Source organism: Phodopus roborovskii, unplaced genomic scaffold (assembly GCF_943737965.1).
Source record: "Phodopus roborovskii unplaced genomic scaffold, PHOROB, whole genome shotgun sequence".
In the NCBI taxonomy this organism is placed as follows: domain Eukaryota; kingdom Metazoa; phylum Chordata; class Mammalia; order Rodentia; family Cricetidae; genus Phodopus; species Phodopus roborovskii.
Genome location: NW_026126571.1, coordinates 18,860,001 through 18,872,048, shown reverse-complemented (window position 1 = coordinate 18,872,048; position 12,048 = coordinate 18,860,001). Strand labels below are relative to the sequence as shown.

General features: G+C 40.0%; 1 protein-coding gene across 3 annotated transcripts in view; it reads right to left on the bottom strand.

Annotated features, from left to right (window-relative positions):
• Positions 1 to 12,048, bottom strand: part of Pde1c (phosphodiesterase 1C) — a 370,394-nt gene that overhangs the window by 66,262 nt on the left and 292,084 nt on the right. For all 3 annotated transcript variants that reach the window (XM_051202982.1, XM_051202984.1, XM_051202985.1), the window contains 2 exons: positions 8,153 to 8,253; positions 6,239 to 6,367 (listed from right to left, as the gene is read on the bottom strand). In XM_051202982.1, coding sequence (XP_051058939.1) covers positions 6,239 to 6,367; positions 8,153 to 8,253 — 230 coding nt within the window. The remainder of the gene's footprint in view (positions 1 to 6,238; positions 6,368 to 8,152; positions 8,254 to 12,048) is intronic.

The following is a 12,048-nucleotide window of genomic DNA, read 5'->3' as shown; positions in this document are numbered from 1 at the left end:
TCACTACGCTTAGTTTTTCTCCCCCATCCCTTCTTGCTCCTCCTCCCTCCTCTTCCTAATTAGTCCTCAATCTACCTTTATGTCATATGTGTGTTTATTTGACCTAGATGCTGCAGATAAGAGAAAAATTCAATATCTGCTTTTCTAAGCTTGGTTCATTTAATTTAACACAATGACCTCCTTTTCAGCTGTTTTTTTTCCCTATAAATTCCATAATTTCATTGTTCTTTATAGATGAATAAAACTCCACTGTCGGGGCTGGCAAAACGGCTTAGTGCCATGGTTCTCTGCCCTGACCCGTGGGGCAGTCAACGACGAACGGGGAGCCACCTAGGGGAATCAAAAGGCAAGGGAGGAGACCAATAAGAGCTAGTCCATGTTCTGATCAAGCTGTTAAACTTTAGGGGAGGCTTATATAGGATCATGGGCAGGATGTGAGCAGGGGTTTGCAAGTGGGCAGGATGAAAGGGTCAATAGAAGGAATGCCCTGAACTAATCTTTAACTGGCTGTAAAATGTTAGCAGGAGGAATATCCTGAGCTATTCTTTAACTGGTTGTAAAACTGCAAGCCTGTATCTAGGAATGCTCTGCTGAACATTCTGCTTACTTCTTAAGAGGCAGTAATTTTCTATCTCAGAGGCCTGAGGTAGTGAGGGTGGTGACGGTCCCCATAGTTCTCAGCCTTCATAGTGCTGTGACCCTCTAACACAGTTCCTCGTGTTGTGGTGACCCCCAGCCATAAAGTTATTTCATTGCTACTTCACAGCTGTAATTTTGCTAGTTATGCATCATAATATAAATATCTGATATGCAGGATATATGACATTTGACCCCTGTAAAAAGGTCATTTCACCCCCTAAGGGGTTGTGACCTACATGTTGAGAGCACCTGGCTTAGTGGATAAAGCACTTGCCACCAGGTTTAACCACCTGAGTTTGAGCCCACATTGAGTAAGGAGAGAACATGGTTCATTGCGGCATGTATGCATCCACCATCCCTCTCGCAAATCAATAAATCTCATTTAAAAAAAAGTCCATGTGTATATGCACAATATGTTCTTTATTCATCCAAGATGGGTGTCCAGGATGAATCATGGCTTGACTCTTGTGAACACAGTCACAAATAAAGATGAGTGTGCAGGTATCTCTGTGTTATTCTCACGTATTACTTTAAGGCCGCATCCAGCAGCGGGAGAGATGAATCATGTGGTTGTTCTATTCTTAGTTTTCCGAGAAGTTTCCACACTGATTTCAATAAATTTCATTCTTTATCTCCTGCCTTCTGCAACAATTTTCAATGCAATTTACTAATGGCTAGCTCCTAGCCCATTTTTTATATTAACATCATATTTAGTGGTCTCATAAAATTCATTACCAGTTTTAGTAGTTGCCATAATAGTCTTAAGGGTTTATGTACAATCATATTTCATTTGCTATGGAAACACTTTATATTGTTTAATATAAGATCAGACATTCTAATCTTGTTCCTAGTCGTCAGAGGGAACTGTTCAGAATTTCACCTTGAAGGTTGATATTAGTTATGGGTTTACACTGCTCTTTATCCAGATGGAGATGCTATAGATTCCTTTTTGTTTTTAATTGGAAGAGTTTTATTTGATAACTAATGACTTTTGCCAAATGTTTTAGGTATAGCTATGGAAATGACTACATTCTTTGTTTTGTGGTTTAGTGTTTGTTTGTTGGAGTAAATGCCTCACTATATGGCTCTGGCTGTCCTGAAATATCTCAGTATGGATTCTAACTCAGGGTCCTCCTACCTCAGTCTCCAGTGTGCTGTGATTATGGGCATGTATCAACAACATCTGACTCTCTTTGCTTCCTTATTTGCTTTTAATATGATGAATTATTTTAATTTATATTTGAGTGTCAAATTAACCATACAATCTTGGTTTAAAGTCTCTGTTGTTATCAAGGTTTATATATATATATATATATATATATATATATATATATATTAAAACTTATGTTTATGACAGGATTTCTTGTATCCAAGACTGGCTGGCTATGACTTTTCTATGTAGGGGTAGATGACCTTAATATTCCCATCCTCCTGTTTCCACTTTCCCAGTGCTAGGGTCACAAGCATGTCCTACAAGTCCAATTCTACAGAGTACCAGGGATCAAACCCAGGACTTCATGCATAATAGGTAAGCACTCAATCAGCTGACCTAAATTTTCATCCCTGGAGCTAACTTATGAAGGTTGACAAGACCAAGGTTAGCAGGGACAGTCAGCAAGCTGAAGACCTAGACCAATGATACATTCCAGTTAAAAGCAATAGACTTAAGATACAGGAAGAGGGTTTCAGTTCAAACCCAGGTGGAGAGAATTTGGTCTTACTTGGGGGAGGGTAATCCTTTTATAGCATGAGTCTAACCCTTAGCTCCTTGGAAGAGGCCTTCTAATGTTAGGAATGACAGTTTGCTTTACTGAGTTTATTCATTTTTTAAGTTCCTTCAACTATGGCTTCAATGTTTTCAAAGAATTATTAAGACTCATTGTGGCCAAGTCGAGCTGATGCAAAAATTAACCACACCATCTAAATCAGGCTTTTTGCATAACATTATTTATAATGTTAACATTTAACAAAAATGTATGTATTTATGTTCATTTTTGTGATTTTTTGTAAAAGTATAGTGTTTAAAATTATGTCTCACGAGGCAAATTAGAAAGTACTTTCTTCTTTCAATATTTTACAAATAATTTGCCTAATATTGTAATAGTCTCTTCTTTGAGTTTTCAAAGACTTTGTTAGAATATCCAAGGATGGAGTTTTACTGGTGTGAAGATTTTTTTTTTTCACAGAAAACTCAATTGTTTTAAGAGATACTGGAATATTAACATCTGTTTTATCTTTTGTGAGGTTCTTAAATTTTATTTTGCAAAGTATTTGTTTATTTAATCAAAGTTGTCAAACATGAAATAATATTGTAATGTTTTCCTATATATTTGAAATATGTAGAATCTGATAGTGGCAATATATGTTCTAGCTCAGTCAAGATAGAAGCTCATGAATTTTTGTTGTTCTTTTCAAGGAACTAGATTTTACCTTTGTCAATTTCTTTTGTTGTTTGTAATTTTGTGGGTTTCTTCAGTAAGACTGTTATTTCTTCCTTTCTGTTTATGCTGACTTTGCTGTTCTTAATCTAGCTTCCCACAGTTACTGTGCATATATAATAAATTACAACAAGATGTTCTGGTATATCAGATGCATGATTATTTCTGTTCTCTTCAATATTTTATTTTCGTTGAGGTAACAGTGGCAAAAGGAACAGATATAGATGGCGTACCGGTTTAAAGGGAGTAGCACTATTCTGAGTGTGGACTTGTTGGAGTTATCTTTCTGGAGAAGGTGTGTCAACTGTGGAGGCCACTTTGAGGTCTCATATATATTCAAGCCATGCCAAAGTGTCTCAGACCACTTACTGTTGCATGTAAGGACTCTTAGTTTCATCACCATGTCTACCTGCATGCAGCCATGTCCCTCCATGCTGATAATGGAGTAGACCTCTTAACTCTAAGCCACCCCATTAAATGTTTTCCTTTTCAAAAGTTGCTATGGTCATGGTATCTCTTCACAGCAATATGAATGCTAACTCAGACAGATGTTGGTAGTAGGAACTGGGGCATTGTTTTGATAGGCCCGAACATGTTTTAGTTTGAAGTAAATGGACTTTGGCACTTTTAGTTAGGAAAGCAATGGCATGCTTTAAGCACTGCTTATTGGGCCATACTAGTAGGGGCATAGAAGAAAGCGGTGCTGAGAATGATTAAAATGTGGGAGAGATGGCTGTAGAGACCTTAGAGGAGAAGAATTTGAGTATGTTGCCTAGAGATTGTTCTTGTGACATTTTGATGAATTGGCTACATTTTGCCCTTGCTCGAAGAATCTGCCTGAGCTAAAGTGAAGAGTTTTAGATTAATTTTATTGGCTGAGGAAATCTCAAAGCAGCCTAGTACAGACTGTATTGTATGGTTATTAGTGGTAATAATGGATACTTATAACAAAAAGGAGCAAGCTGAGCAGGGTAAATGTAAATTTTAAGGAGAAAAAGAGCACCAGGAAACAGAATGGAGCTAAGTTCTGTGTTCAAGGAGATACGATGAAGAAATAGAATAAAGGAAATGGTGGACCACAGAGAAAGATCCCACCCAGCCAATGTTCCACCTTGTGAAAAGGAACTAAAGAAAAGTATAGAGCCAGGTATGGTGGCGCATACCTTTAATCCCAGCACTCCAGAGGGAGAGGCTGGAGGATCTCTGAGTTTGAGATCAGCATGGTCTACAGAATAAGTTCCAGAACAGACAGATTTAGGCAGTGAAGGAAAAGATGGAAAACAGAAAGCTGGGAATGATGTAATTGAGTGAGGGGGTCATGATCCAGCCCCAGCAAGCAGTAGAACTTGGCTGCTTCAGCCATGTGGCTCTGGCTTTAGGGTCAAGGATAGAAGAAAGGGGCTATGGAATTTGCTTCCATGATTAAGAAAAGCAGATGATGTTGGTGAGGTGGTGAGGGGCATGGGAGGACAAAGACAGGAGGGAGGGGGAACTGGGATTGGTATGTAAAATTAGATTGTTTTTAATTTAAATAAAAATTTATGAAAGAAAGGGAGAAAGAAAGAAAGGAAAAAAGGAAGGAAGGAAAGGAAGGAAGGAAGGAAGGAAGGAAGGAAGGAAGGAAGGAAGGAAGGAAGAAAGAAAGGCAACTGTTAAGACCAGGCATGTGTTAGGAGTGTCCCTGAACAGAGGCTTAGAGAGGCCATTGTATGAAGCTGTGAAGTTAAGCTTGGATTGCATTGGAGACGCCAAGATGCTGAAGATGCCAGGGTTGGGGGACACCTGCCAAGGAAAGCTGCTAACAGGAAGTGAAACCAGCCCAAGAGAAAGAAGTGTGTTGTAGTCAACAAAGCTGAAAAGGAGTTGGAGACTAGAAGAACATTTTGACATCAACATGGAGGTGCAGAGTTTAAGAGTTGGCCCAGCTGGTTTTCAGTCTTGCTTTGATCCATTATTTCCTCACCATGGTCTCTTTCTTATATTTTGAAATGGTAATGTATATCCTGTGCCATTATATGTGGGAAGTATGTGATACGTTTTATAATTTTGATTTTATAGGGCATTACAGTTGCATGAATCTCAGAAGAGACTCGGAACTTTAGACTTTCAAGTAAAATTTGAAACTGTTATAGACTATGGGGATTTTTGAAGTTGGACCGAAAGCATTTTTGCATTATGATATGGCTACAACTCTTTTGGGGCCAGGGAATGTAATGTGTGGTTTGAAAGAAAATGACCCTCAAAGGAAGTGACTTTGTTGGTGTAGGTATGGCCTTGTTGGAGGAAGTGTATCACTCTGGAGGTGGGCTTTCAGGACTCATATGTGCTCAAGACACGCCCAGTGTCTGAGACTACTGTTGCCTGAACAAGATGTAGGACTCTTAGCTCCCTCTCCAGCACCATATATGCCTGGATGCTGCCAAGCTCCCTGCCATGATGATAGTGGATGGAACCTCTGAAAATATAAGCCGCCACCTCAATTAAACGTTTTCCTTTATAAGAGTTTCCATGGTCATGGTGTCTCTTCATAGCAACAGAAAAACCCTAACTAAGACAGATGATGAATACACAAACAGATTTCACTAAACTAATTTTCAAGGTACTAATTTGACTGCATTTATATTAACTCACTGATATGGTTTGTGTCACTCAATTTTATAATGAATTAATCAGAGGCTACAATCAAATGCTTTAAGCCAATCCTATCATTTGTGCTACTTTGCACACTATCACTAGCAATTCAGCGTTAAAAACAAACAAGGATGCTCGTGTTTGTGTGTGGCTATGCTCCATTGTCAACTGATGGGTCTGTTTTATTCCAGGCCCCAGAGGTTCAGACCCTGACTGCATCAGCAGCTCTGGCCCAGCTGGAGACACAAAGAGCAAAGGGCACTTCAGATCACACCAGAACAGAAAAAGAACACCAATTGCCTTTCAGTGACAAAATTGTATCCAATGAAATAAGAAAAGACCAAACAAAATGAAGACAGGAACGATCCATCCAAACTCTATAAAGATATGGAAAAGTGAACTGAGCATGCTTTAGGGCACTTTAGGTGAGAGAGCAGTATGGAATTTATGCAGCGTCCATTTCCTCATTAGCAGCATACCCCGTCAGTCCACACTTCCCCTCTGTGGCATCCAAAGCTGTCATCAGTTACCTCCAGTCATCCTTCGAGAGGTTGACCAGAATATTCATCTCCTCGTCTTCCTGCAGAAGGCGGTAGGCCGCACTCAAGTGGTGGTTCTCCAGCACAGATCTGTCATTGTACAAGATAGCGGGATCCGACCTGGACAGAGGCACACACAAACTCCTTCAGGTTGGGGCAGAGCTGAGATCCCTTCCGCTTACTCTGACACGTTTTTGGTGCGTTGTCACTCTTTCCTGTTTTTAGAAATGATCTTGTCCCCAAGTCATCTGGGTCTCCAACTGCTCAAACTAACATTACACATTAGGAATTTTACTATCAAGAAGTGGGTATGGCATGTGTATCATGCACCCTGAGCATGCTCAAACCCACATTATAGAAACACCTCAATGACTTGCACCAGTGGCAAAACAAAAGTGACTTAAAAAGCCAATGTGTTCACCTTTCTTAGGATTTCTAGAATAACTTTAATTTTCAAATTTTTATTTAATTCAATCAATATCCTAGTTTATTTCATTTCGTTGTAATTCTCTAAGTACATATCACCTGGTGGTTACTATCTGCAAGCTGCCTAGGTAACTTGATCTTAAATTGTTTTTCCATAGAAATGCCGCATGTGGATAGTTGAAAACGGAGAATATAATTTTTATATATCCTCAAAGACTATTCTGTAGGTGAATGTTACCTAACATAGGAATGTACATCATTTTAATATCCCCAGTTTAATTTAAGCTTGGGTTATCAAAGCTCATTTGTTTATTAGTTAGGGTACCATCCTATAGATAGGAAGTGCCATTTTAGGGCCCCCAGAAAACTAAGTCACAGGACTGTGATGGAAATGAGGTCCTTGAACAACAGGTCTGAAGACAACATCTACCTACTGTTGATCAAACTGGGTATCAGTCTAGTGTGCTTTCAAAGTCTTAGGCTTAACACTTTATCTATCCAGGAAGAAAGGGCACAGCCACACAGTTTTCTGAACAGGGATTACTTGTGCTCAGGTGAACGGGACAAAGCTTTGCTGAGAGGGCCAACGTGTCAATGTTTGAATTTAATTCCCAAGTTAGATATTGGTGCATGTGTGTATTTTGCGGCCTTAAGCTCCTGTTTACCTTCTATGATTTATAGGTTTTCCACTGGGTTGACTGGATTTGTTATTGGTCTCCAAGCAAACTCCATGCAGTTGCCCTGCCCACCCCTTTTCCTTAGGCAGATTTGGGTCACTGCAGTCCTTGTCCTCCAAGCAAAACATCCACCCAGTCTTCTGCGGGATCTGCCTATATTTAAAGACCTTGGAACAATGACAAAAATATGCTTCCAGGAACCCAGACCACTCTCCCTGGGAAGAAGGAGTGAGAACTACAGAGAGCGGCTTAAGTTACTTCGTTTCCACTCCCCTTCCGAACACAGCACAGAAAGGGCTGACTTCTGCATGCCACAGAGGAGGAAAGAGATGAGAGCACCGAGAAAGAAGAGTGTCTCACCGAACCTCAGAGACCACGGTGAGAAGGCGCCATTATTGCATTATTGTTAGCATGACAGAAGCCCAACGATTATCTGAACTTAGTGATGTCATCTACATGACATCTGGGGCTCTATGCAACCTGCGCCACACCTATTAGAAACAGCTAGACAGGAGGCACAGAGCATGCATAAACAACGAGTGAACATTACAATAGTGAAGAAAGAAGGACCTACTGTAGATCTGAATAAAATATGAGAAATAGCAGCAGGTGGTTTTTAAAATGCTGTGTGTTCAATGATGCCGCCCAGGTTCCGATCTTGTCAGTCTTAGAAGTTAATCTTTCCAAAATTCAAAATAGAACAACCACATAAAAGGAAAGTGACAAACGCATAACTCACTGACATCTAAAATTATAACCCTGCCTCCTCGTGCCTGCTCTACAAACATTTCAACCCCCTTACCGGGTCTGAATGTGGAAATTGTTGGTAGTTCCGGTATGTTCATAGTCATGGATGGCAGCCGAGAAGATTATTGCGAAGATCTCCAGCTCTGTCAGCCAGTTCTGAAAGGGAGATTCACAGCAATCAGATAATCCGTCTCTTGCTCAGACCGTTTCAGTGTGCTGACAGCTGTCGCTGCACTGTCCGCTATTGCCAAACAAGTTTTCTTACACAGAAGTAATGGGGGCCTTTTCTCATTGAGGAGACTGAATGTGTAGCCTGAACACAGCACACAAGGTTAGAAGGATTATTACTCTGATCTGACTTTCCTCACAGGCAGCAATAGGGACCATGAAGAACTTTAAAATGGCCTCATCAAATAGCACTCCAAATTTAAAATAAAAATTTTATATCTCTAACATTTCCTTTTCCTGTCCCTCCCCCTCCCAAGGAAAATATCAACACAATATCTTCTCTCACCTATACAAATGTCATGGAAAAATTTTTAATGATAGCAAGCACTAAGAGTAAAAAACCTAATGTCTGATTATAGGAGAAATGTCTACTACAAGGTGGGGAGGCGCATATACAGAGATGAGACAGCTTTCTTCCTTGTGCAAACTGACATTTGGAGGAACCAATTCCATTCATACCCTTGGATCAACAATTTATCAAATTTGTCCAGGGGCTAGCAGAATTATCAACACCTAGGATACAATACAAATATAAGCAAATTCTCCGGCTTTACCTACCTAATCCTACTGAATCAGAAACTGTAAGTTGTGGTTCAGTAATTGTACTCTATCAAGTTTCAGGATAAATCGCACATCCGAGTTTAAGAATCCTGCACTGTTAGATGTTCTTTTAACTGAGTCCCACTGAAGAGACTCTGTAGCTTACAGGTACTTCCCATCCCTGTGTATCCTCCCTTGCTTACTTCAGCAGCACATACAACATATGTGGCAACTTCGAATCCACAGAGAGGTGTGAAAATGTGTAATCTCCATTCACTTTGTTTCCTGTGGTGGTTTGAATGACAATGGTCCCCAGAGGATCTGCACTTTTGGTCTCCAGTTGGTTGCAAGTTTGAAGAGGTGTGGGAGGAATGGCCTGGTTAGAAGTGCATCACCTGAGGCAGGCTTTGAGAGTTTAAAGACTTGCACCATTTCCAGTTGCTCTGAGATATCTTGCTATGCCCCTGCCCTGCTATCAGGGACTCAACCCCTGGGAATTATCAGCCAAAATAAACGCTCTCGCCCTTATGTTGCCACTGGTCGTGGTGTTTGGTCAAAGAAACAGAAGAATAACTACTGCACTTGCTAAGTATTTTTAAGTTCTCACTTTGCTGTATTTAAACACAAGAAAGCCAAGTTTTAACAAGGGAACAGGGCTTGTGGGAGAGAAAATGAGCACTCAATCCAGTTAATTCAGCAAACAGCCCATGGTCTGAGTTCATGACAAGTACCTGCGACATATTTGTATGGTTTAAGTCAATGCCAACTGACTCATAATAGTCATACACATTTTGTAGTTCTCCTCTTCAAGGATTTCTTTCACATAATTGTCAATTTTGGTCATTAACTAGAGAAATTCCCAAGAGTTCTTGCAATCCATGAAAAAAAATTTACTTTGCATTAGAGAATAAACAGTGGGAGTAGGTGCTTTAAAAATTATTTCTAGCAATTTGTAGCATGAAATTAAAAAAAAAATCTTTCCCAATACTCAAGAATGTACCCAAAAGTAACAAACTGAGGTTCAAGGAATTGGAAAGGCAAAGAAAACAGACTAAGAGAAAAATTATGGAAATAAATTGAGAAGGGAAGGGAGTGGGCTGGTGAGACGGCCCTATCAGGCCAAAGTGCCCACTGCCAAGCTTGACTATAGGAGTTCAGGCTCTGAGATCCACAGGGGAAATTATCCTCTGACCTCCACAGGCGCACAGCGGCGCATGTCCTGCTCCAACTGAGTAAGGAAGCAATTGTAACAAACACACACAAAGGGGAAGTTATCTTCTGACCTTCACACATGTACAGTGGCCCATGCTCTGCTCAGAGTGAACAAGTAAAAGTAATAAGTAAGATACACATGAGAAAAGATTGTGAGAAAGCTGAAGTTGCCTTTCCACAGACGTCAAGAGCCCTGTCACCTCCTCACATAGAAAGGCTCAAGGTGAAGCAGAACCCATCTTGGGTGATTTTTTTTAAAGTACTATTTCCATTCTTTGAAAGTTCCATGCACTTATACAGTGTATTATGATTATATCCATCTACCAATAATTACCCCAGCTCTCTCCAACTATTGTGTCCTTGTTGTTTGTTTCTTTTATAGAAAAATATTTATATTTTACTATATGTATACAGATGTCTTGCCTGCTGTGTGTCTGTGCACTAGATGAATACATTGCCCACAGAAGAGGCCATCAGATCCCCTGAACTGGAGTTACAGAGATTGTGAGCCACCACATGGATGCTGGGAATTGAACCTAGGTCCTCTGGAAGAGCAGCTTGCACTCGAAACTTCTGAGGTTAGGCCCCCATGTCTTCCTTTTAAATGTAGAAACTCGCATACCTTTACATGCATTCCTTTACATACATGCATGTAAAGGAATTAGCTATGCAATTATCTCCACTTTGCAAACTGAGAAAATGAGACCAGAGGAAACTCAGGATCCATCCAATGTCACATTTATTCATATGAAGAAGCCATGTAATGTGTCTCCAGAATTGTCACCTATAATAGGTAGGTTCATTTGTCTTTGTGAATATTCTGTATTTATTTAATTTTGTGTAGATTTGTGTACGTATATGGCACCTCTTCTTGAATTGTCAACATATATAATACATACTTTTCCTTTTTTTATATAAAGGGTTTTATAGACCACGCTAGCTCAAAACCCAAAATACGATCCAGTCCAGCTATGAACTTGAAGAAATCTTTTTTTCTTAGCCTCCTAGGTGCTAGAATTACAGGTGTATTCCTCTACATCTGACTATACTGATGTGTTTTCTTTCCTAATATCATATTATTACTAATCTGCTTTTGAACAATTCCCTCTATACAAGTTTTGTTCTAGCCCTATAAAAGTCAATGTCATGTCTTAAAATAAGACAGTAGATGGGAATTAGCACAGAGCATAAACAAACTCAAGACACAGAACATTAGTAGTCAAAGCATCAGAAAGCCTACAAAGGAATATAGTTCCCACATTACAAATATCAGGCATACTTCCTTCCTTCCCAAGCACACTAATGGCTACTCTTAGTCATCTCTTAGCTTCTAATAAACCCAAATAGCAAGGGATCAAACAGGCACACAGAAAAATCTAAACTGTACCTTTGAAACTCATTTTAAAAAACAAGTCTTGTGATGATCAGTACGCATACTGGCTTGGGGATAAGAAAGGGAAAACATTATATCTCAGGGAGGGGCATGACCATTTCACAAAGTATAGTCAACAAAAACAAGCCTTGGTGATGGTTACCGGGAGAGCATTGAGTGGAGGAGGGCATTTTCAGACGCACCTGTCCATCCTGAGTAATGAAATGAGTCCTGGACTGAAGGCCAAATCAGGGCAGATTGGGGCCTCAAACACCAGGCTTTAAAAGCCAGAGTGAGGAATGTAAACTGACTCAGCAGGCCATGGTGTTTAGATCCCAGAGAGTAAAGGAGCCAGCCCAGCACTGGGGAAGAACATTTGTCTGAATAGAGAAAGGGATGAAAAGTCCTTATAGCATGTGTAAATAACATGGAGGTAAAGGCCATAGAACTTAGAACTGAATGCAGTAGGTATGGATAAAAAGAAGTTCAAGTCAAGAGAACAACAATTACCTGTAGCCTCCAAATGCTGAGCCAGTAACCAAACCCTTGCTGTGTGGTATCAGATGTCATCCTTGGTAAAAGTAAACATGGAGAAGGCA